Source organism: Castor canadensis, chromosome 8 (assembly GCF_047511655.1).
Source record: "Castor canadensis chromosome 8, mCasCan1.hap1v2, whole genome shotgun sequence".
Lineage (NCBI taxonomy): Eukaryota > Metazoa > Chordata > Mammalia > Rodentia > Castoridae > Castor > Castor canadensis.
The window spans coordinates 110,261,435-110,288,491 of NC_133393.1; the positions used below are offsets into that span (position 1 = coordinate 110,261,435).

Consider the following 27,057-nt stretch of genomic DNA (forward strand, 5'->3'; position numbering starts at 1 on the left):
TCAATGTTGTTTAACTTCACATTTTTATGGGTAATAGATACAATACATACTATAAAAGTATACAACAAAAAAAGCACTGCATGTGATATGGAGTAGTTATTACTATTTAAGGAACAGTATTATAAACACTATCTTTTAAACTAATTTTTTCACATATACATAGCACTTTTTCCCCATTGTCTATTTATCATACTCAGTATAATAATAAATTTGCCTTGGAAAATAAAGATGAAAATTGAAAACTTGATGGCACAGCATTGTTTTATTGTCATTTCTCTAAAACATCATTTGTAAATTGCATCCAAGAAGAAAATAAACTTGCCCTATCTCAGGTTGCTTTTTTCCCAGTAGCAATGACGAGCAGTTCCTGAGCCTTCTACTGGCCCTGTGCCTTTTTGGACAAGCAGAATCCTTTTGCAAGCTGTCTGTCCCTAACTAATTTTAAGGGGCAGTCATAAATTTAGGTAAACCCAAGTAATTAATTAGACGGGTGCTGAAGTCCCTGTTGACTCTCTATTACTAAAAGGCTTTACTTTAATTGTCCTGGGGGCCTAGAATAATTGTGCTTTGGATTCTCAATCATGAATACTAACAAGGACAGTGAGCATGAGAATTGATACATGTAATCGAAGGAATCTTATGTTGACTTCAGAATATACTATAAAGAGAACTTCCAATCTGCCTTCATAATGTTTTATTTAGAATAACAGGTTTCATTTCTTAAGTCAATAGGAATAACTGGTATTGTGTAGTAAGTGTGGGTAGAGTAGTCTGAAACAAAAAAATCAGTCGCTCATAATTACAGATGTACAATCAAGAGCAAATCGTTTATAAAAGTAAACCTATTTAGTCATATGTGGATTTGCCCATATGTTTGACTTCCTACCTTTTAAGGAATTATTTTTGCCCAGGTGGAGTTCAAAAGGTGTACTAGTCTGATGCTGAAGCAAAAGGTGAATTCTAAAAAAATAACCATCAGATTAACCATGTTTTGGCTCAGGAACTGCCAATGCCCCTCCCCCCTCATTGATTATTGGATGGGAATCACCTGGTTCCTCCCTTCCCATAGATTAGCATGAATTTTTAAAGTACCTAAGAAAGAAAAGCACATTCTCTCTGCTGGCAGACTCCACTTGTGTTCACCATGCTCCCCTTTGTATTTCTCCTCCCTAACTTTTAATAAACTCCATTTACATCCACATGTCCTGCAATGGATTCTTCCTGCAGGACACAAAGAACTGCTGCTGCCTTTAACAGCCCAATCTTTTTACTACCTGAAATCGCAGCATCTATGAGTAAGGGCTAGAAAATACACACCTATTTTTGGAAGCCAGTTTGTAAATGGAATTATCAGCTCTGTGTTCTTACAGAAAAACTGTTATTCAAAATCATTTGGGGAGAGATTTATAATATAAAAAGAGGTAACTTGTACATTAAGCAACAATAATGTTAATTCATATTTTTATAGTGTTTACAAGTACTTTTGAAAATGATTTTACTCATCATAACAACCCTGTTAAGTAGATAAGTAAGTAAAAGCCCTATTTTACACATGAAGAGACAGAAATTCAAAAAGATTAAATGGAGTATCAGAACTGGTATAGTTAATACATGTTAGGAAGAGAGGGAGGAGAAAAGGCTGGTGTCAATTAGCTGTAATAGTGCCACCATTTGTTGAACACTTACTATGTTCCAGTCATTATGACGAGCATTTTAAAACTATCACTGCATTAATTAAACTATTACTATTTTTAAAGCCCCCAGATGAGCGTGTCCTAACATGAAGGAAATAAAGAATAGGACAATTTCTTACAAAAACAATTTAATTTTGTAAAACAATTTAAGGTAGTACATGACGACGATAACCATCACTTGCTGAAAGCTATGATTTTTCAGAACTGTGTTAAGCACTTAATCTAGATTTTATCTAATTCCCATGAGTCAACAAGATGGATATTATTTTACATATGAAAAATATGAAACAGAGAGGGATTAAGTATTTTGTCTAAGATGACACAGCTAGAAGTGAACATTCCGTGATATGTCACATGAAAATAAGTATCTGGTTACACTGAGATTTTTACTCTTTAAATGTTGTTTGTTTTGAGGCAGGGTCTCACTATGTAGCCCAGGCTGACAATGAATTCACAATCCTCCTGCCTCCACCTCCCGGGTGTTTATGATTACTGCCATGCACTGCACGCCTGACCTTTAAATGGTTGCTTAATTGTCATGAAAATTCAGCTATACATAGCTCATATTTTAAACAATTTGTGTTTCCCATGACTTTTTTCAAGCTTTTAGATACATCAAGTCTTTTTGCTGTCATTGAATTAAAACTCAGGCAAGTTTCATATTTTTTTTCTAGTTACCCTTACACAAAGTCCTATAATCATGGTAGGTCACAAATACAGTCTAAGCACAGTAATTTTAAGTATCCGATATCAGATAATAATCAAAACTGTAAAATTGTTTTAATGTTAAAACTTTCCTGCCTGTCACATGAAGGGTCTGCTGCAGGCTAGACACAGGCAAGTTAGGAGTGAGTACATTCTTCCTTCCTTTCCCTGCTCTTCTGCCTCTAATTCATTAACTAGTTTCTGAACTTCTGTTTTCCGTCAGAATAGAAGTTGGGTTAGGGAGGGAGAAGAGGAAAAAGAAATGAAAAGTTCTTACATTGACTGTTGTTGTAAGGTAGCTTACAACAATCTGCTGAGGTAAATTGTCTCTAAAGCTAGCTGTGACATTCTTCCTTCATCCCATTCCTCTTCTGTAACTTGACTTCTCCTCCCCTCCCATGAAGTGATTGAATCTATTTTTCTTCCTTTTCAAACTGGGGTGATCCCAATAAAATGCAGCAAAAGTGATGTTGTGTGATTTTCAAGTCTACATCTTAAGAGATCTTATAGCTTATGGGTTGTTGTTCTGGTGTTGTTATTGGTTTTTGTTGGTTGGTTTCATTTTGTTTTTGCTGTTCTGAAGTCCAGTGTCATTATGTAAATAAGTTCAATTACCCTCCTGGAGAGAGAAGCTCAGCCAGACCTCAAGTGTTCTAGCCTTGCCACCTAAGGCACCAAATACAGAAATGAAGATATTTTAGATCCTTAGCAGCACAAAGCAGAGACACCCCAACCAACACAGTCCAGATAAGCCAGCCTTCCCAAATTGCAGACTTATTAGCAAAATTATTGCTTTTGTTTTAAGCCCCTGTTTTGGGGTAGTTTCTGTTGTTGCTAATGTGGATTAGCAGTAATTGATACAATGATTCTCTGGTCTACAATAAACACTCATGCATTCTTTATCTCAACACATCGTGAGAGGGCAAATAGCTCTCCTTCATTCTGCTGCTACAGTTGTCAATCCATCTTGAAGATTTTCCAAGCACAAGCAACAATCTAGGAGCTTAAGGTGTGTAGCTCAGTGGTAGAGTATGTGTTTAGCATGCAGGAGGTCCTCGATTATGACCTCTAGCACTAAAGACAAAAACAAAACAAAAAAATGCACATTCAAAAAAGTTAAACATATGATTAACATATTTCCCCAGAAACACCCCTCCTAGGCCAAGGAAAATGAAGACACATTCATACAAAAACCTGTGTACAAATGTTCAAAAATAGCTTTATTTTTGAAAAATAACTTGGGAACAATCTATGTTGGTCCATTTCTGCTACTATAACAAAATACCATAGACTGAGTAAATTATAAATTATAGAAGTTTATTTGGCTCATGGTTCTAGAGTTTGGAAAGTCCAAGATCATGAGACTGAGTCTGATAAGGGCTTTCTTGCTGTGTCACACATGGCAGAAAGGCAAGGGATTAGACATGAGACAAGGAAAAACAGGGCTAATTCATCTATTTATCAAGTGCTTTCTCCCACAATACATACTCACTCCTGTGATAATGGCCTTAATCTATTCATGTGAGGAGTGCTCTCATGACCTAATCAACTCTTAAAGTTCCACCTCTTAATATTGCAGAGGGCATGGCTCAAGTGGTAGACTACCTCCTGCCTAGCAAGCACAAGGCCTTAAGTTCAAACTCCAGTACTGCCAAATATCTATATCTATATCTATATCTATAGATATAGATATATATAATGGCAATTAAATTTCCACACAAGTATTGGAAGGAACATTGAAATCACAGCACAGTTTGAAAATTCATCAGTTGGTGAATGGGGAAACAAATTGTGGTTCATTCATAAAACTACCAATGCATGTAGTAACATGAATGAATTTCAAAAGCAATATATTAATTGAAAGAAGGCAGACAAAAACTGCGTACTCTATATTCCATTTATATGACATTCTGAAAGGACAACACTATAGGAACAAAACTCAAACCAGTGCTGGTTAGCAGCTAGGACTATAAAGGTGCCCCAGAGAACTTTGTGGGGTATAATGATACGGTATTATTTGCATGACTGCGAACATTTGACAAAACTCATAGGACTACACACATAAAAGGGGATAATTTTACTGTGTGCAAATTATACCTCAATAAGCCTAATTTAATAATAAATTTATTCATTCATTAATATATCCACTTACTACCTTCTACCACAGTGAACACATATCCAGCTCTTCAAGTGGTCTTATTGAAGCTCCTTTCACTTGACTTAAGTGCCAGGTCTCCCACCCCAATTCGTTTAGATGGTAAAGATTGGTAATCAGCAAATAGCATAGCTCTCTCTAACTTAATCATCCTTAAAAATCTCTTCAATTGTCTAAAAATCCAAATATTTTATGCTCATAATATAGATGAGTCATCTAACATATTCTTGACTATTTCCTTTGAAAACTTGCATCTGGAGTACCATACACATTAATATCTGCCCTCTGTTATATCTTGGTGTCTCAGTTGAAATTTTGGATCAAATATTCTAATATACTTATACATAGTATTATAAAGTAACACTATATAGAGAAACTTGATCTTTCTCATGTTAGTTGCTAGGAAATACTTATCTCACCACTATTTGAAAAGATTCATTTTTTCCTAAGATCTGAATTTCTGTTAGCATTTTCTACCTGCCCAAAGAACATCCTTTTGCATTTTTTTAGTGCAGGTCTGCTAGCAAAGAATTCTTTTGGTTTTCTCTTTTCTGCAAATGTACTTTTTTTTGCCTTTATTATTGAAGGATATTTTTTGCTGATTTTATAATTCTAGGTTTTCTGTTTTTCTTTCAGCACTTTAAACATACTGCTTTTCTGTTTTCTTATGTCACTGCCACTGATGAGGAGTCAAGAGTCATTTGGATTATTCCTTTAAATGCAGTGTCATTTTCCTCAGCTTTTTTTCAAGGGTCCTAGCACAGAAGTGACTGTGAGTGGGTCTGGATTTTCTTTGGATATACCCTGTGTCATGCCCACCATTTTCGGTCAACGGTTCTGGAGTGGGTCTGGTGAAAACTGAAAGAAAAGTACATGGGACCAGAAGCAACTGCATTTTATGCAGCTTGTACTTCAAGCAATACTACAGCAGAGTGCGGGAGGGAAAGAGAGAGAGCCAGGCGGAACCTCTTTCCCCACCTCTTATGGGAAAGAACAAAGGCGGCCCAAAGTCAGTTACAAAGCAGCCTGGGCTCATAAACACACATATTGTTACATAAGTGTACTTTGGCTTCCAGGTGGGGCCTGATGGTTCAAGGTTGGACTCTCAAGGTTGCATTCCTAAGACAGCATTCCCATGGTTACAGTGTTTCGATGGTTGCACTTTGACGGCTGTGCTGCTCCAAGACAGCATTCCCAGGGCTGCATTCCTCACCCCAAGGCTGCACTTGCATACTGAGAATATAGTCTCCACATACTCCACCCCTCACGCAGATGCATCCTTGGATGGTATTCAGGCCCATTAGGATGCTACCAGAACCCAGAGGCCCCAACAATGTAATGATCAATTAACTACCAAGAGTACCTCTATACGGGCACATCCTAACACTATCCACTGCCAGGTGGACCCTAGGTTACTCTATCATTTCTGTGAAGGGTCACCAGTGAGGACATCTATTTCCTTTTCAATGTAGATGTCTGCAGCACCAGGGGAGATTTACAGCCAAGGGATAAAACCACCAAGGGTCATGCTTGGTCCTGTGCCATCTATGGTATACAGCATCCCAGTTGGCAGGAGCCTGTTGCAAGGTGCTCATAATGGTCCCTTGTACATGCAGATGGTCCCAAATATAACACCATACCCAATGTCCTGAAAGATAGGGCCATCCATGATGTGCACATACCCACATGTACCTAGGTAGAGTCCAGTCAGCTGGTTTAGTGTCGATATAAGAATGATTATCTCACCAGTATCCAGGTGAAGGATAAATAATAGTATTACAGAATTCTCTGGGTAGCCAACCAGCTACCTGCTTAGGATCTCCTTTGGTTTATTCTATACATATGGGTGCCGGTACTCATAACTCCACATGTTCTGCTGACATCCACCCCCACCTATTTTGTACAGCATAGTCAATAGGGGGTTGGCCTATTGCCATGATCCCGTCTTAATAAAGTCTCAATCTGTTGTTGTTGCTGATCCAATTCCCATCCTGTACAGTTGCACTGGTACAGATGGCTCCAGGCGTCTTGGATAGCTGGGTGTAAAGTTTACGGCAGTTCTCCTGCTGTATCCATTGGTAAATCTGTGCATACCCAGCAATGGGAGACGTTGTGCCCATGAGCATATATGTGCTCCCGGGACAGCAGAGAGATACTGGTCACCCTGAAAATATGATAACAAAGCAGAAGGTACTACTGCTGGTAAGTTCCATCTATCAGGCAAAATACAAGCTGTATGGGGTATCTGAGTCAACATGTAGCCAGTACCAATGACCCAGTCGCTGGTACCATACACATGCTCCGGATACTCTCAGGAGCAGTCCAGATTGTATAGTTGTGGACAACACTGAAAGAGGGCTGCAATAGACAGCATAAGAACCTTTTAAAATAGCAGTACCAGTCTATGAAATGGAGACAACAATGCATGGAGGCCAGGGACACACAGGGGTCTCAACTGTCAATTGATCCTCCTATCCAAAGCAGAAGGACACACCATTACCATCCATGAGGAGGAAGGACCATATATATATATAACCCATGGCCAAGACCACTCTTGCCCTTTTGAAATTATAGTTGGATCAAGCAGCATTAGTGATCCTTGATCTTCCTGCAGGGCTAGAAGAGAAGCATCTTTCCAGACCCCTTTTAAATGCACCTGACCTGGTACTAGCAGCCTATCCAGTGGAGAATGGCCATCTCTCCTGGATTGCTCATTTAATGAGTATACAACATTAGGAAGTTTTTCAGCCCATCTATTCCAAGAGGAAGGATTAGGGGCTGTTATGCACAAATGGCATTTCAACATCCCATTACATCATTCAATCATTTCAGCAGCCCATGGCCAATATGGCTTGTGCAATTTTTCCATTGAATTCCCTTTTCCTGGGCTCATGCTTGTACCTTGTGTCCAGCAAAATGAGTGCCTCAATCACTATGTATTGTCAGCGGTGTGCCATAGGCTCACATAAGTTGTTCTAGGCCTCCTCAAGTCATATCCTGGAAGGCATGTGTAGTAGCAGATGCAAACAAAAGGCCAGTGGTGGTATTTACCACAGTCAAAATATAATAATTGCCTAGTGATCTCAGTAAAAGTCCAATATAGTCTACCTGCGAATCTTGCAGGGGCTTCTGCCCCCTATCAATATTCCTGAGGGGAACAATATCATGGGCTCACTCCACAGCACACTTCGAACAAACATTATATACTTCCTGTGCTTCTGCATTGGTAGTAGTTACTCCTACTTGCAGTCCTATAGCTGCCATAGCCCATACCACCACATGACCAAGTGTCTCATGGAGCCAGGTGACTCCCAGAGGATGAACTCTCCCAGCCCTGATCTTGGACAATGCATCTGCTTCTACATGTCTAGGAATACTGGTGGGCCAATGGGCGGACACATGTGTAATAAACACTTGCTTGTGGAGTTCCCAGTTTCATAAGTCTTGCCAAAACTGCACACCCCATAGGGTGCTTTGTCTCACTCGCCAGTCTTGGCTTTTCCATTGTGGTAGCCATATAGATAACCCCTTTTATATACAGTCCAACTGTCCATAGCAATATGTATAGGGGAGTCTTCCTCTTTTATGATGCACCATACAGCATGTAGCTCAGCCCACTGAGCACTTTGTCCATAGCCTTGTTCATACCATAGCTCCTCAGGATTCACCCAGTATCCCACAGTATATAAGGCAGTTACTCCCAGCAATTGCCATCAGCATAGCAAGTAGTGAGAGGTAGGGGCATCATCCCCTCCTGATATGGACTGGGTCCATTCCCATATCTGGGATATCAACCTTATCAGAAGTAAATTCTAAAGGTCCCAAGACAGCTGCCAGTTGTTCTCCTAATGGACTGGACTGCAAATTGACATGTTGTTCCAAATAGGCTCCCCAATTGGCCAGTGTGGGGATTTGAGCCACTCCCATCCTGGGAGTATTAGTCTACGAATGTACCCATCCTGCTATAGGATATTTGGTTTCCAGTTAGGGGTTCTATGGCTGTTAGAGCAGCATACACTGCTGCTAGCTGTTTCTCAATTAAAGTGTAGCAGAGGTCAGCTCCTTTCCACAACTGAGACTAAAAACCAATAGGCACTTGTGTGCCATCTTATCTTTGCCACAGACCCCATCCATAGTCTTTTGGATCTTCAGTTATACCCAGTTCAAATGGTTTCCTGTTCCTAATAACAATAAGGGCTTATACTTGAGCCACTAACTGTTTTGCCTTAACAATGGCAGTCTGTTCCAAGTCAGTCCAATCCCATGTCATGCCCTTTCAAGTTAGGCCATACAGGGGAGCAACAGTTAAAGCCATGTATGGGATAAATGCTTGCCAATATCCTAAAAGACCTAAGAAGGCTTGTAACTGTAATTTTATCCTGTGGTATCGGGAATGCCTGTATTTTGTCAATAATGGCATTGGGAATCACCCGAGTCTTACCTGACCATACAACACCCAAGAATTTGACAGAACAGCCAGATCCTTGTACTATGGCATCACTGATCACCCCAACCCCATCGTGATAGGGCCAATTGCAGAGATACACTGCTGCTTCTAGTTCTGCAAGAAAATGAGAGGTTAATAAAATGTCATCAATATAATGAGCCAAATATACACCAGGATGTGCCGAAGTAGCCAAATCCTTGGCAACCAAATTATGGCATAGTGTTGGCCTATGCACATATCTTTGAGGCAACACCAAAAATGTCCATTGGTGACTTTGCCAGGTAAAGGCAAACTGATCTTGAATTTCTGGCATTAAGTCTATAGAGAAGAAAGCATTAGCCAAAACCACTACAGAGTGGTATTGTCTTAGGTGCAAGGTCAATTGGTCCAAAATGTCCTTAGCCATTGGCATGGCAACATTTAAAGGCAGAGTAACTTTATTAAGTTCTCAATAGTCCACAGTCATGTACCATGTTCCCTCCTGTTTCTGTCCTGGCCATATGGGAGGATTACAAGGGCTGTATGCTGGGGGAAATTTTTTTTTGCCTTTTCCAGTTCTGCAATTGTGCCTGTTATCTCTTCATGACCTCCTGGCAACCTATACTGTTTCACATGCGCTATCTGTGCAGGTGCTGGCACACATACTTGAGGGTTGTGTGGGTGGTCCTGCACCACCATTTTTACTGTGCATAATGTAGTCGAAATTCCCCCATAGTAGTGTCTAGTCACAATCCCTGGAGGACATCCACCCCTAGGATGTATTCTGGCACCAGGAACATGCACACCCTATATGGCTGAGGTGCCAATCATCCAATCCCCAACATCAGTTGTGCCTCCAAAACATGGACAGAGCACCTGCAAGAACTATTCATTATTGCTGTGGGCCCTTGGAATTTTTAGGGTTGCTGAATAACAAAGTCTGTTTGGCTCCTGTATCCTCCAATGTGAGCACATTTTGCACATTGTGGGGGGACCAATATATACATAGTTCTACATGAGACTGTAGGTCATGCGGGTCCCCCACTACCCGTATATCCAAGTCATCCTGTCGGTCCTTATTTCACAGGTCTTGCAAGGTCAACATCCAGGCCTTCACCTTCTCGTTTGCTTGCCCCTCCTTGCATTTGGTGTGCTTCTGTTCAATGGGCAGGTCTTTCCATAGGGCAAACAGTGTAGCTGTAGATTGCCTGTTTATATCTGCAGGATCTCCCCCAGCTGCAATTCAGTCAGTCCACATAATGTGATGGGACATCTTTACTGGACCTGTCAAGTTCTGTTTTTTGTTAGCTCCCAGCTTTTCTTTGCCTCCTTTCCCCACCTTTGCCCCAGCAAATTGCACAGTACGTATTCTCTTGCCTTTCTGTTTTATCTCCATGTCTCTCAAGCAAGCCATAGCCTGAGTGACATCATAAATGCTGCAGTCCATATATGGTGCAAGAAGAGCAGCCAACATTCCAAAAGAGCCTGCCAGGGACAAGGCTATCAACGTATCTTTCATTTTTGTAATATCAAATATATTCCCATTTCCCATAACACCTGCACCAGTTCAGGGTATCAAGTTCACTTTGTGGGAGTAACTGCCATCTCCCCATCATTTGCCCGTACATTCCAGCTTAACATAGATGGAGTTACCATATCTGGGCCTGCTGTATAGTACTTTGCATACGCTGACAGAGGGAAGGATTACTGTAATAGAACTCAGCTGTTGTATCTCTTCAGGATATCATATCAAAGTATCAGCCCCATCATTCCATATACACAGCATCCATGCCACAACAGATTCCCTGGGCTTTTGCCGAGTCTGTTTAACCAATTCTCTCAAGCCTTCCAGAGTATATACTGTACATACCTGGTAGTATGCTCCTTAACTTCTGGGGTTCCCACTTGCCGGTGTATTCATCCAATTGCTGGTCATGCTCTAATTGGCAGTTAACAATAGGCTGGGCTTTTAGCATTACTGGGGTAGGAGGAGGTGAGCTGTCTAAACTAGAGGTGGCTGACTCACAGATTTGTTCCTCTAGCTTGGTTACCTTGGCTTCCAACACAGTCTCAATGTCCTCATATGGCAATATCTGAGCTTGCAAAGCCTGTTCCTCTGCATGTTGCAGCTGTACTGCTTGTAAAAACAGCCATGCACCTGGAAGGTTAATTTATGATGTTCCTCTGGGAGCAAGTCCAACACCCAGGGTTGTCATTGGATCCTTCCAAGCCTCTGCGGTATCCTTTGCAATAATAAAGCTGCCACGAGATACCAAAAATTAGTTGGGGGCCATATCTCATGACCCTCATCCAAATCTGCTAGGGAAGCATATGCGTGTACTGCTGGACTTACTGACAGATCCTGCCGACTATGCCAGTTTGTCATGCCCACCATTTTAGCCAATGATTTCAGAGTGGATTCAGTGGAAAACTGAAAGAAAAGCACGTGGGGGTGGAGGCCATTGCATTTTATGTAGCTTTTATTGCAAACAACACGACAGCAGAGTGCAGGAGGGAACAAGAGAGAGCCAGGCCAAACCTGCCATCCCCGCCTCTTATGGGGAAAAAACAAAGGTGGCCCAAAGCCAGTCACAAAGCAACCTGGTCTCATAAACATACACTGTTACATACTTTGTACTTTGGCATCCAGCCAGGGCCTCATGGCTCAAGGCTGGACTCCCAAGGTTGCATTCCTAAAACAGCATTCTCATGGTTGCACTTTCAAGCCTGTGCTGCTCCCAAGACAGTGTTCCCAGGGCCGCTCCCCCACTCCCACCCCATAAGGTTGTACCTGTATGACTGAGAATATGGTCTTCACACCCTGCTTAGGACTTCCTGAAATTATTAATTTCTTTCTTTTAACTGTACAATTGTGTTTATTGTGTTATTTCTATACATGTATATAAAGTATTTTGGGGGTTTGTTTTAATTTTTGTGATTTTTTTGTTTGGAGAAGCATTTTAATTCCAGCACTAATTCTCTTTGTGTTTCTGATGCAGAGTGATGACTTACTGTTAGACCTCCAAGGCTGTGTTAGATTCCTTATTTATTTATTTATATTTTTATTATCATGTTGTTGTACTGGGGGTACACTGTAACATTTACAAAAGTTCTTACAATATTTCATAATCTATCATTCTCCTTTATTCCCTCTTCCCCCACTTCTGGAATTGTTTCAATATGCCTCATTTTTTTCATTTTCATACATGAGTACATAATATTTTCACCACATTTACCCTCCTACACCCTTTCCTTATATCTTCCCTGCTCCCAACTGCTACCAATCCCCCAGACAGGGCCTGTTTTACCTTTCTGCTCTCTGTTTTTGAAGAAAAAAGACATTTTTGTTTAAGATATGTATACAGGGTGTTTTGTTGTGACATTTCCATGTATATATGTCATATAAAGTATGTTGATCATATTCACTCCCTTTTTCTCCTTACCTCCCATTCCTCCTGTTTTTTTTCAGTTTTTAATGTTTCATTATTCTGTGTTCTTACATGCATATAGTGTACTTTGATCATATTCACCTCCCTATTACCCTCTCCTTTCATCTTCCCCCCACACTGGTTCTCCCAGTCCATACAGTCTCTCTTTTACATTCATGTCCTTATTTTTATTTTGTTTTAACTTTCAGGTTTAGAGTCCACATGAGAGAAAAAATGCTTTGTCTGTCTAAGTCTGGCTTATTTTGCTCAACATGATTTCCAGCTCCATCCATTTGTTCTTCTCTATGGCTGAAAAATACTCCACTGGGTGTATTTCAACAGCTGTTGGGCACCTTAGGATGATTCCATAGATTGGCTATTGTGACTAGTACTACTATAAACACAGGTGTGCAGGTGTCACTACTGTATGCTGACATATTCCTTCAGATAAATGGCCAAGAATGGTATAGAAGGGTCATATGGTATTTCTATTTTTAGTTTTTGAGGAACTTCCATTCTGATTTCCATAGTGGCTGCACTAAAAAAAAAAATTACATTTCTACTAACAGTCTATAAGGATGCTTTATCCCCACATCCTTCCCCAGCATTTGCTGTTGTTTGTTTTCTTGATGACAGTCATTCCAGCTGTGGTAAGATGGACTCTCGGTGCTCTTTTGATTTGCACTTCATTTATGGCTAAGGATGTTGAACATTTTTCACGTATTTATAGGTCACTTATTCTTCTGAGAACTATCTGTTCAGTTTATTTGTTCATTTGTTAATTAGATTATTTATTCTTTTGATATCTAATTTGCTGAGGCTTCTATATATTCTGGATATTCATCCTTTGTCGAATGAATAGCTGGCAAAGATTTTTCTCCCATTCTGTGTGCTACCTTTTCAGTTTGGTAATCATTTATTTTGATATACAGAAACTTTTAAATTTGATGTAATCTCATTTGTCAATTCTTACTCTTGCTTCCCAAGCTACTGAAGTCCTCTCAGAAAGTTGTTGCTTATGCCTATATCTTTGATTGCTTTCTATATGGTTTCCTGTAGTAGCTTCAAACTTTTAAGTCTTACATTAAGGTCTCTGATCCATTTTGAAGTGATTTTTGTACAGGGCAAGAGAAAGAGATCTAGTTTCAGTCTTCTACATGTGGATATCCAGTTTTCTCAACACTATTTGTTGAAGAAGCTATCTTTGCTCCAACGTGTTTTTGGCACCTCTGTGGATGATAAGTTGGCTGTAAGTGAGTGGGCATATTTCTATGTCTTCTATTTCATTCCATTGGCCTTCATGTCTGCTTTCGTGCCAGTGCCACCTGTTTTTGTTACTAAGGCTCAGTGGTACAATTTGAAGTCAGGTATTGTGATACCTTCAGTGTTGCTCTTTTTGCTAAGAACTTCTTTGGTGATTTGGGGTCTTTTATGCTTCCATATGAATTTTAGGACTAATTTTTCTATTTCTGTGAAGAATGACTTGAGATTTCTATGAAGATTTCACTGAATTGTAGATTGCTATCAGTTGAATAGCCATTTTCACAGTATTCATTTTGTCAATGAAAATGGGAAGTCGAAATCCATCTTCTCAATTTCTTTCTCAAAGTTTTATAGTTTTCATTATAGAAATCTTTCACCTCCATAATTAAGTTGTTTTTCCTAGGCATTTTACTTTATTTTTTGTTTTTAGTCTATTGTGAATGGGATTGTTTTCTTCCTCAACCTGATCATTATTTGTGTATAGAAAAAGCTACTGATTTTTTGCATGTTGATTTTGTACTCTGCTGCTTTGACAAAAGTGTTTATCAAATCTAAGAGTTTTTTGGTGGTGTTCTTAGGTCTTTTATGTATAGACTAAATAGAGGTAGTTTTACTTCTTCCTTTCATATTTTTATCACTCTTATTTCTTTATCTTGCTTCATTGCTGCAGCTAAGGACTCAAGTACTATATTGAATAAGACTGGACAACTTTGTTTCAATCTGACTTTAGAGGAAATGGTTTCTATTTTTTTTCTCATTTAGTACAATGTCAGCTATAGGGTTATTATATACAGCCTTTATTATGTTAAGGTATGTGATTTTTCTATTCCTACTTTCTTCAGAGTTTTTATCATGAAGGGATGCTGAATTCTGTCAAAGGCTTTTTCTATATCTACTGAGGTGATCAGGTGATTTTCCCCCTTATTCTATTTATGTACTATATTACATTTATTGATTTGTGTAAGTTGAACCATCCTTGCATCTCTGGAATGAAACCAATTTGGTTAAGGTGTATGATCTTTTTAATGTGTAGTTGAATTCAGTTTGAAAATATTCTATTAAGAACCTTTGCATTTATTTTCATCAAGGAAATTGATCTATAATTTTCCTTATCTGGTTTTGGTATCAGGGTAATACTGACTTCATAGAATGATTTTGGTAGCAATCCTTCCCTTTCTATTTTGTGGAATAGTTTGAGGAGCATTGGTATTGTTTCTTCTTTAAGTGTCTGGTAGAATTCAGGAGCAAATCCATATGATCCTGTGTTGCTCTTTGTTGGGAGTTTTTATGATTATAATTATTATTGTTATTATTGCTGTTTCAATCTCATTGTTCATGATAGAACTATTTAAGTACCTTATATCCTCTTGATCCAATTTTGGTAGGTCATATGCACCTAGAAATTCATTGATATTCCCGTTCATTGGAATATAATTCTGGTAAATTGTGTTTTCATTTTCACTTGATTCTAGGAAATGTTTATTTCTTTTTTAATTTCTTTAGTGCTCCACTGATTATTTGATAGTGTGTTACTCAGCCTCCAAGTGTTTGAATATTTTCTTTTGCTGCTGATTTCCAGTTTTTTTTCCATTGTGGTCTGATAAAATAGAGAATGTTATTTCAATTTTCTTGTATTTGTTAATACATGCTGCATGTCCTAAACTATGATCTATTTTGGACAATGTTCCAGGGCTGCTGAGAGGAATGTGTATTCTGTAGCTGTTGGGTGGAATATTCTAGGGATGTCAATTAAGTCCACTTGATGCATAATGTCATTTCATTCTGAAGTTTCCTTATTGATTTTTGTCTGGATAACCTACCTGTTGGTCAGTGTGGGTATTGAACTCACCCACTATTATTGTATTGGGATATATATCTATGTTTTTATGTCTACTGGCATTTGTTTTATGAAATTGGGTATGCCAACATGTGATGCATAAATGTTCACAATTCCCACATACTCTTCATGGAGCAAAGAGCTTCTTTGCTCTTCTGGCTAATTTTGGTTTGATGTCTGCTTTGTATATGAATATAGCGATTCCTACTTGTGTTAGGGCTCCATTTGCTTGGTATATCATTTTCCTTTATTTCCTTTAAGCCTGTGTTTGACAGAAATGTGTGTTTCTTATAGGCAACAAATGGATGGGTCTTGTTTTTTAATCTAACCCACAGCCTGTGTCTTTTGATTGGAAAATTGAGACCATTAACAATCAGAGTTACTATTGATAAAGATATGTAGTAATTCATCATTTTGTGTGTGTGGGCAGGTGGTAGTGTTTGAGTTTTCCTACTTTTCATTTACTTGTGTACTCATCCAGTGAGATTTATTCTTTCCCATTTTTTTCATGGTTGCATTTGCCTTGCTATTTTGTATATAGGATTCTTGTAAGTATTTTCCATAGTGCTGGCTTACTGGGCATCTGTTCCTTTACTTTTTGTTTATTGTAGAAGAATTTTATTTCTCCTTTAGTTATGATGAATAGTTTTGCTGGATAGGACAATCTAGGTTGGCAGTTATTTTCTTTCAGGGCTTGGAATGCATAATTCCATGCCCTCCTGATTTTTAGAGTTTTATTTTTGTTGAGCAATCTGCTGTTATCCTGATGGGTTTGCCTTATATGTGACTTGGCACTGAAATTCTTGATGTAAATTTCTAACTTTCACCAAATTGAGATATTTCTTTAAATATCTTGTTATGATATATATTGTCTCTTTTTCTTTCTAGGATTTCAATTACACAATAGGCCTTTTTGATGTTACTCAGGTTCTTAAAGCTGTGCTGATTTTTCAATCTTTTCTCTTTGTTTTTCAGTTCAGCTAATTTCTATTGATCTATCTTTGAGTTAATTTATTCTTTATTCTGCTATATTCATTGTGCATTAATCATATTCAAATGAATTTTTATTTCAAATAATACATTTCCAGTTCTATAAATTTTATTTTTTATACTTTATATTTCTCTGCTGAGATTTCCTATCTTTTCAGTCATCATTAGCACTTTTTACATCCTTGAACATGTTTATAATAGGTATTCTTTCCAACATCTGGGTCTTTTTGAAGGTCACACTCCACTAATTGTCTATCTTTTCTCTTCAAAATTGTTCCTGCTTTCTATTTGTTCATCAAGTTATTATGAATCATGTAGTGGGCATTGTAAATTATGTACTGGAGAATTCTGGATTCTGTTATACATCTGAAGAGTACTTAATTGACATCCCTAGAATATTCCACCCAACAGCTACAAAATACACATTCCTCTCAGCAGCCCTGGGCTCCAACTGCAAACTTTCTCTCTAGCAATAAGCAAGAGTGTAAATATCAGCATTACTATTTTAGTTTTTCTTGGCCTGCTAGAGTCTGCTCCATACAAGTATAATTCATGGATCAGCTAGAAACTTGGGGAGAGTTTATAGATAGAATTTTGTTCTCCCTCTCTTTGGGAATTCTCCTTTTGGGGATTTCCCCCTTAATTTCTAGTGGCTGTAACTGTCCTAAACTCTGTCATCTGATTCTTCAGCCAGTAAGGCTGTAGGATTTCTATTGAGCTTTTAGCCTCTTTATCTGGCACAGACTGAGGGCTGCTTTGTCTAAAAGTTAAACAATAGAAAAACTCATGCAATATTATTCCTTTAATCCAAGTATTATCTCTCCTCTAGAATCTGCATGCTATACATAATTATGCAGTTTCTTCAGAAGATTAACTTACATATTTTGTCAGGAGTTGTTATCTTCTGAGATTTTGTTCAGTAGGCACTACTTAGCTACACCAGAACTGTTAGACTCCCTCATGAGATCCACACACACAATCAAGGAGGTATTATTTTGCTCATTCTACATTAAAAAGTCAAGATTCAAATAACTTTAAAAGACTTGCTTTTCTAACCACAATCTAATAAAGAAGCAAAATTTAATTCTCATAGTTCAAATAAAGATTATAATAGACTGCTTACAGAGATATGGACAATGTTAGAAAGACCAAAAGGGATTTTGAGGCACTTGGAGAGCAGCAGCAAGGAGAATCTGCTGCTACTCTCCAAGCAGAAGGAGCAGTGAGAGGAAAAGGTATGATCAGAGTTCCAGGAGAGCTAAAGCCACGTAGGAGGAACTGTCAGGCATGAACCATAATTATAGAGAAATGCTTCCACCAGCAGAGATGTTTCATTAAGGCATGAAAGAGGCAAGGAAAAAAATCTTGCCTCTTTCTCCTGCTGTCTATTCTCCCTGTGCTTCCACTGGTTGAAATCTATAAGAAGCAAGAAAGTACAGGAAATAGAGATAATAGTATCTTCCTTCTGAGACTCCTTTGAGGACTCCTGAAGGACACAGAGTAAGGCAAAAAAGCTATATACATAACAAGTATACTTGTCTTTGATCTGTGTTTCAGATAAAAAAAAATTTTAGTATAGATATGTCCCATACTTATAATTTTTATAATATAAATTGCTTATATGAAATTTAAATTTAAATGTATCTTAGATTTTATCTGGCAACTTAAGTCTCATCAGTAAGAAAGGCTTACTTTAAATCCAACTTGAGATTCAACCTTACTAGAGTCTTCTTTTTACAATCTCACAGATATTTTTTAATTCTCTGTTGTCGCTTAGTCCATTTGTTTTCTGCCATAACTCAATACAACAGCCTGGGTAATTTATAAAGAAAAAAATTTCTTTCTTAAAGTTTACTATGGGCTGAGAAGTCCAAGGTTGAGGGGTCATATCTGGTGAGAGCCTCTTTCTGATGATAACTCTGATGGATCCCAAGGTGAAGGAAAGCACTGAATGGCAATACATAAGAAGCTTTCTAGAGAAGGCTTGCATTTATAATAACACCATAGCCATAGTACCCATTATTCATTACTCTATTAGCCTACTAGTCCATGTTTTATCTTTTGCAATGTCTTATTCATAGTAAGTATTCAACACATTTTTGGTTGAGCATGTTGAGTCCATTGTGAATATTTCATTATACCTGCTTTTTCATTGCATGTTTCTATAAGATACAACTTTGCTAAAGTCACATAATGACTTGGATGAAAGGCTTATATCATCTCAGTTATCATAAATATTCAGACTCTATTTTTTGCCTTTTCTTTTCATCCTTTCCTCTTACAATTCCATAGTGAGCATAGAGTACAACTATTCTCCAGGCATCTTACTACTCAGGTTTCATGAGATTTCTGTAAAGAAATGAATGTTTTCAGCAATGGGTTAGCACAGCTACACTGAGAAAAACTTAAAATGTATTTTGAACTTCATCAAAGTTTTAGGAAGAAAAAAATCCCTGCTCTACTATAACAGACTAAAAGAAGTTTCCAATCTCTATGTGAGAAATAAGTCCACATTCCTAAGGATAAAAGCTAATTTGCTCACTGATTGTTTCAAAATCCTGTTGTCCATTTTCTAATTCCGGAGCAAGTTTACAATAGATGTGCTCTTTCAAAACAATTTGTAGGATGCCAGTATTTGCATGTGTGTGTGTGTGTGTGTGTGTGTGTATACACAAAAGATAATGCACAGTAATTTTGTAGGTAAATGTTTGTCAATTACTTTATTTTGCCTCTTAACAACATTTTAAAATTCTCTCTAATTGGATGTTTTGCAATAATGTTACAAGGTCAACATACCTCAAAACTGAAAAATAAGAACCAAACTGTTGTCTTCAGGGCTCCTAGAATTATGTACTTAGACACTCAGTTTCTATCTTTATTGTACTAAATGAACACTCTGCAGTACTCAGGCCATCATATGCTAGTTCACTGATCCCACAAAAATGATTTTTGGTCTATTTTCTTTAAAATGTGAAAAGAAGTGGGTGGTAAGGGAGGGGATGGGGGCAGGGGGGAGAAATGACCCAAGCCTTGTATGCACATATGAATAATAAAACAATAAAAAAAATGTGAAAAGATTCTCTGAATAATTTGCAATAATTAAGGCTTCTCAGATAATAAAACTAATCAGTGCCTTTCAGTGAAAGAAAAATCTTGGATTTAGTCTCTGTTATTACAAAGCTTTCACATGACTTCTATATGACCTCTTCCAGTCATATAATTACCTAATATTTTTAAGTTTAAACTATGCACTGAGTACTTTATACTCATTATTCATTTCCTCTTCAAGCAGCCCTAGGAGAGAAGTATTCTATGATCATTTCTATTTTACAGATGAGGACACTGAGACTTTGAGATTTTATGTAACTGACCCAATATTACACAGTTATGTTAAACATAAGAATTTGATCTTAGTCTATCAGACAACTATGCAAGTGTTTTTTATACTTTACACCTCTAATTTCCTAACTTCTTTGACCTTATCTTACAGCAGTGAAAAAAAATGTTGGTGTACACATGTTCTGCTAGATATACATATTATATATACTATAAAACATGTAAAATTGAAATTTTAAGATAAGGAAACATAAACAGAAATGGAAGCATCAGTAGTTTTTTTTTTTTTACGTACTCTATGGATCATCTTGTACCTGCCCTCGCTATTAAATGTTCACTCTAGAATATGCTGCACAAATTCAATTTTGCACCACTGGGGATTGAGCTCAGACCTCAAGCTTTCTAGGCAAAGGCTCTACCATGTGAGCCACGCCCCCAGTCTTTTGCTTTTAGCTTGTTTTTCAGTTAGGGTCTCACACCAACTTTGCTCAGGCTGGCCTTGAATTGCAATCTTCTGTCTCCACCTCCTAAATAACTGGGACACAAGCATGTGCCATCATGCCCACTTAGTATTTGAGTTTCACTAACTTTTTCCTTGGCTGGCCTTGAATCATGATTTTCCTGTCTCATTCTCCTGTTACCAGTGTAATTGTTTGACTTTTTAATGAAAATACTATTCACTGCTTTTGCCCAATCTAAGTACACTATGAATTAGTATGGAATCTCCAGGGAAAAAAGACTGATTATATATGGAAGCACTTATTAGATTGGCTTGCTTATATGACCAGACACTTTTAACTGTCCCACAACGGCCAACTGAAGTCTGAAGATCTGGGGAAAACAGCAGTTGCTCAGTCTAAGAAGCTGAAAGCTTCAGAACAAAAGGAATCAGTGATGCAACCACAAGCCTAGGCTGAAAGCTTGAGGGTTCCCTAGAGACTTGCTTATTTGAGGCCATGTTCGAAGGCTGAAAAATCTGGAATCTTCTTCATAAATAATGATTTTTTTTAAAAGCATCTGTTTTAAGGTCCTAGGAGATACAATTTACCATTGCTGCTGTAAATTGACCAATCTACTCTATTGATATGAAATGCCCTTTCTTTAGCATTCTTTGAAAGAAACCAATCTTTTTTTGCTTGTTTGTTTGCAGTGTTGGGGTTTGAACTCAGGGTCTACACCATGAACCACTCCACCAGCTCTTTTTTCGAGAGCTGGTAGGTTTTTTTCGAGATAGGGTCTTGTAAACTACTTGCTTGGACTGGCTTTGAACTGTGATCCTCCTGATCTCTGCCTCCTGAGTGGCTAGGATTACAGGCGTAAGCCACTGGCACCCAGTAAAAGAAACCAATCTTAAGGAAAAGTTATTGCTATTGCTTTATTCTTTTAATTTAACATTATTTCTTGTGCTAAAGCAGTAGGTCATACATTGATCATTCTCAAAATATCACAATGAATATTGTTTTGATCATAAAAACTGAGTTCTGAAGGCCACCTTTACTTCATTAAGCTTCACCTTAATTATACCCATTGCAAGGACTCCAGGCAAACCTACTTTCTGCAAATCTATATTCGGAGTGGGCATATGCATTAAACATACTGCTTCTGTTTTTTCCAAGGTTATAATAACTACATTACAAGCTATATTTTTATGCCTAAATTACTCTTGTGAACAAAAATCTGTTCCCAAGAGACCAATTGCTTTAATTCTTCAAATCAATGAGGTATAACCTCTTAAATTGTTGTTAATTGATATATACATAGCATATTACATAATTTTAGTTTTTAGATTTTCTGTGTTTTTTTTTTTTTTTTGGCAGTACTGCAGTTTGAACTCAGGGCTTCATGCTTGCAAGGCAGGCACTCTACCACTTGAGCCACTCCACCAGCCCTCCTTCATACTTTTTGACATACTATAATATGGAACTTGCAACACAACCACCAATACATGTCATTTACAACATTAGTGAATTACATACATAATTTATTTTATTATTTAGACTAGATATAATGCTGCATATACATATCCATTTATTTTTGTTTATACTCTGACTCTTTCCACAAAGGATTTAGATTGCTACATTAAAAATAAAAACAGAGCCAACAGTTTTTACATTGTGGTACATACTAAGTAATTGTAGTTAATTGTAGTAGATAAAAATGGTGGTAGATTATAACTAATACATAAATAATGGCTGTAGGTGATTGTATTTTGAAGTTCTACCACAAAGCAATGTGCTAAAAAATAGAATGCTGACAGGTAATTTAATTAACAATATAAATTAAATTGATAAATGTATGATGAAGAGGTATCTTGGTACAATTTAGCCATAGGACATATATATTAGGTTGAGACACTGGTAGCTACTTTGAGGGTTAATTTTAACAGCTGCAGGAAATAATTATGTAAAAGAGCAGTCAAGGGAATAAATACAGGTTGCATGAAAAATTTAGTTCTCTCCACTCCATGCATAAATTTTGCCAACCTCACATTCCTCCAGGAAACATACAATCTTATTTTTCCACTTCTACGTAAACCTTGCCTTAGTACCTTCTTCCAACCAGATTGCCACCAAAGCCCATTTTCATTATATATAGAAATTTTGGAGCTACCACTAGCAATCTGCAATATCATAGCTTCAAATATGTCAGCCTCGGTTCAAATCTTTTTATTTGCTGCTGGGCTTATCTGTTTTCAGAGTAGCTAAAAGAAAGACAGTGCTCCGAGGTTAAAGAAAAACTAAAATTCTGGCATTTACTTGTAGCAGGAGGGAGACTGCTTATTAAAGCATTTGGTATAGACCTATATAAAGTCTAAGTAGGCAGAGACATAAAGTTAATGTAGATACAAAAATCATCATAAAATATGACATTAAAATGTCAGTGCCTTTAATTAGCAACCTGTGTGTATGGTTTGAGTTGACTCAAGATTTTGAGGACATTATGTGTACAAACACTTTTGTTGGAGTTCTCTTTACCTCGGCCCGTATTTCATTTCATTTCATTTTATTCATTCTTCCTGGGTGATTTTTAAGATTTTCGTAATTGTAACTATACCTAGATGCATAGTTACTACAAAAAATGAACATTTAAGGAAAGCTTCATTCTCATATTCAATTACTTCCTAGAATCTCCACATCATTTCCCATACATGTCCTCAATTTCAACTTGTACAAAATAAAACTTATGATATCTTCCCTAAACCTATTCCTGTTGTACTTATTTAATTGCTTGGTACCCCATTTATTTGATCACCCACAGTAGAAACATTGAATCTTTCTTAACCTCCTACACATTTTTAAAACACTTATCCTACTTCTACTTACTTAAGTACGACTTAACTGCAGGCCCTCATTTTTAATGATCTTGATAACTGATCTGTTTTATTAATTGTCACCCATACTCTTCCCAGAGAACTCTGAAATACTATCAGTGTATTATAAAATGCAAATTTGCCCATGATATTGATTTATGTAAACCTATTAATGGAGATTTGTGCATTACTTTCCAAAATGTGCTTCTCACAACTCTAGTCCCAAAATGGTCCTGTAACAGAAACTGTGACAGTATGTCTGTGTTTGGAGATTCATAATGTACATTAGCACATTAAACTTGCCAAGAGATACTACCTTACAGAAGTGTTGATCCCATTTCTCCTGAACTTTTTTTTAAGCACTGCATTTTCCAGCTAAAATAAAATATTCCATGAAGAAGAAGCCATGAGACCTTCCATGATCTGGCTCTGCCTATTCTTTATCAACATTGCACCCCACTCACTGTGTCCCATTCTATCGTCTAACACTACTGAAGCCCTGTTTCTCAGCTGTTGGTTTTCCCTGAGGATACTTCTTCCTTTTATCCTGTTTAAGTCACTTTCTGAAGAAAATTTTTCTGAACCCTCTTTTAAGTGATTCCATAGCACTCCATACTTGGCTCTTTCATTGCACTTATATTGAATAGTTATCTAATGAATCTCTTTCTCCACTCTACCTCTTAAAGGCAGTGATTATGTTTTATTCATCTTTTTACTTTAAGCATAAGCACAAGATATGGTATAATTGTATTCCCTCAAAATTCATATACTGATATTTAATTTCCAATGCAATAGTATTAACAAGTGGGCCTTTGGTGGGGTGATGAGCTCAGAAAGATGGCCTTCATGAATGGGATTAATGCCCTGTTTTTAAAAAAGGATTCAGGGAGTCTGTTTGCCTATGCACCATGGGAGGACTCAGTGACAAGTGACAAGGCATAATCTTTGAAACAGAGAGTAAGCCCTCACCAGACAATGAATTTGCTGGTCTCTTGAGGTGAGACTTCCTAGCCCCTATAACTGTGAACAATAAATTCCTGTTGTTTACAAATTACCCAGTCTATGGTATTTTCATTATAGTAGTCCATATGGACTATGATTGAAATATATTTGGCTTTTAGTAAGAACCAAAATGAAGCAAATGGTGCTTGGCCCATGTCACAAGTACCATAAATAAACCCCAGAAGTATTACATGAACCAGAAACAGGCTTCTCTCAACCATAAACATGCATCTGAAGGTCTTTGAATATAAAATCCACACTTGCAATGATGGCTTTGTATCTGTACTCATCAAATTCTTTGTAATCACCACTGGCTCTTCATCATTGGTGATCCTTTCACTGCTCTGACAGCACATACAATATTGTTGTTCTGTAAATCTGAACAGTGAGGCATTTCATTTAGTTTTCTTTTAAGTTAACTCTTTCAGATGCACAGACCTGAGTAGGCAAAGGGAAGAGGATGTGGTTAAAGATTCCCTGGACTGGTAGATATAAAGACATGGTGAAGTAAATTAATGCTGACACAAGGCCCTCTGTCAAAACAGCCTGCTGGTCTAAGAAAATGATCACAAGCAGCATATGTGCTGGTTAGGGAAGAGCAGAGCATTCCAGATGGCTGTTTCATTTGATTTTTAAATAGTAAGACTTTTAGAAGAGAGATGGGGAAAATCTGTAACCAGGTCACTCATAACTCTTCTCCTGGGAGATCAATTCAAGGTGTAGCTTTTAAGATCTCAGGAATCCTGGCTAATAAATACTGACTACTTCATTTTAAGGCTGAGCATCCTTTTAAAACTGGAAGCTCAATGGATATTTACTAAAAATCATGCTGATGTATCTTTTTTTTTCCTGCTCTCAATTCTATTTCCTTTTACTTAGCATATATCACATTTTCTGTTATACTTTTGAAGAGAAATTAAACCCCAACTTACCTTTGACTTAGTGAGAGTATGTTTATTTGGATCCTTCATTTTTTCTGGGCAAGTTAGTCCTTACTTTAAGTATCTTTTCCAATCTTTAATGGATTGCTTCTACTATGAAATAAAGATATCTGCTGGAAAGGGCATCTCAATTATTCCATCCAGGTGTGTCCAATGGCACAGGACAAATTTCATATGTCACATGTGCCAAATTTCATTCTGTATTCCTTACACAGTGGGGAACAGACTGCTATGTGCTCCGATAAAAACACTTGGGCTTACTTTTAATCCTATGGATTCCAAAATAATGAGAGATAAAAAGTTGAATAGCACTGGTTCTGTCCCCTGGGATATCAGGAATACACATAGAATTGTACAGGGAGTCTCTACTGACCACTGGGATATGAGCGGCAGTTACAGCCTGGCTACTCTTTTCTAGACCTACAAATTGGCAAGGATTTATTTATTTATTTTTAACATACTGAGCTTGTTTTTCCCCAATGAAGTAACAGAGAAAAGCATAAATCACGAGAGGGCAGAAACACCAATTTCTTTCCTTTTTCTCTCTCCTTCCAATACTTCCTCTTCTTTCCTTTAATTTAAATGGGATCCTAAAGATACTTCTTGTAACTTCACAGTGGATTCACAATTCTTTTTATAAGTAACTCGCCTCTTTGCTTTTCACTTTGATACTATCTCTAATCCGATACCCCAAAATATTTATATTTCTAGTACAGTAACAAAATATTTTAATTCCTAGATTTTGAGACAGTAGACTTATGTAAGTGTATATAATTACAAAGTTTTTGGTTTTTTAGATACTGGGGTTTGAACGCAGGGCCTTGAACTTACTAGGCAAGTGCTCTACCACATGAGCCATGTTTCTAAGCCCTTTGTGCTTTAGTTATGTTTTCAGATAGGGTCTCAAACTTTTTGTCCAGGCTGGCCTTGAATCATGATTCTCTGGATCTCTACCTCTTGAGTAGCTAGAATTACAGACATGAGCAACTGTGCCTTTTTGTTTGGGGTATTTTTCTCTCCATTCAGAATTATAATTTTGAATCATTTCTCAAACTGTTAAAATTTCCCTTTTTCTTTTTTCTCATTATCATTTTGTATCTCTAGAACTTCCAAATTTCATTTGTGTTCCAAGTTATTCAGTTGCTCTTAAATGAACTCCCAATGCATCTTCCTGGAATATGTGTCTAAACTTGTATTTACTTTCTTTTACTTCTCTGTATTCAGTTACATTGACAATGACTCCCAATTTAGGTCACAATGGACTTCATTATCTTGCTCTTTGTCTTCTTTGAATCCAGATAAGAATTAAAATGTCCAATACAGTAAACAGGACCTTATTCTAACTCCTGTGGCACTCAGCCAGGCATCCTGACACAACAGACTCATTCTTAGTCTATGGCTAAAAAGTGTTGCCTAAATCAGATGAAGCCAGCTCTCAAATGATACACATAGTTTCATATACAAAATCTCAGGGTCCAAATATATTTATCCTTTCTTTTGTTCAACAATTTTAGAAGGAAAATTTATTTAGTTGATATAATCCACTTTTTATAAAAGGCAATATGGCTTGAGATTCCATTCTACCTCATGCTTACATATTTTTCCCCAGGTGTTTATTATCAGACTTGCCAGATCTATCCACCCTTCCTCCCTCCCTCCCATCCTTCCTTTCTTTGTTTTCCTTTTTGGCTTGCTTGTTTTCCATATGGTGTTTATTTAGTATCTGAACTTGAGTCAGCCTTATATTGAGGGGAATCCATTAGATTAGCAGTAAAGAATCCTAGATTCTAATCTTAACTCTGCAATTAACTAGTTGCATTCTTGTTTAAGTCAGCGAAATTGTAAATGTCAGGTTTCTTTTATCTGTACAATGAAGGAGTTAATTTGGATTTGTTACCTGTCTATGTATTCTGACTTTTTGAGTGTGTTTTAAAAACTTTCTTCCTTTGGATTTCTCCTAGGGAAGATTG

General features: G+C 37.4%; 1 protein-coding gene across 14 annotated transcripts in view; it reads right to left on the bottom strand.

Annotated features, from left to right (window-relative positions):
* Positions 1–27,057, bottom strand: part of LOC141425797 (uncharacterized) — a 239,909-nt gene that overhangs the window by 184,053 nt on the left and 28,799 nt on the right. For 6 of the 14 annotated variants that reach the window (XR_012450903.1, XR_012450905.1, XM_074083909.1 and 3 more), the window contains exon 3: positions 8,996–9,115. The exons of 3 other annotated variants lie outside the window; for them this stretch is intronic. Coding sequence is in view for 6 of the 11 variants with exons in the window: in XM_074083909.1 (XP_073940010.1) it covers positions 8,996–9,115 (120 nt within the window). In the remaining 5 variants the exon portion in view is untranslated. 5 more of the 14 variants (XM_074083901.1, XM_074083908.1, XM_074083910.1 and 2 more) reach the window with 5 other exon arrangements.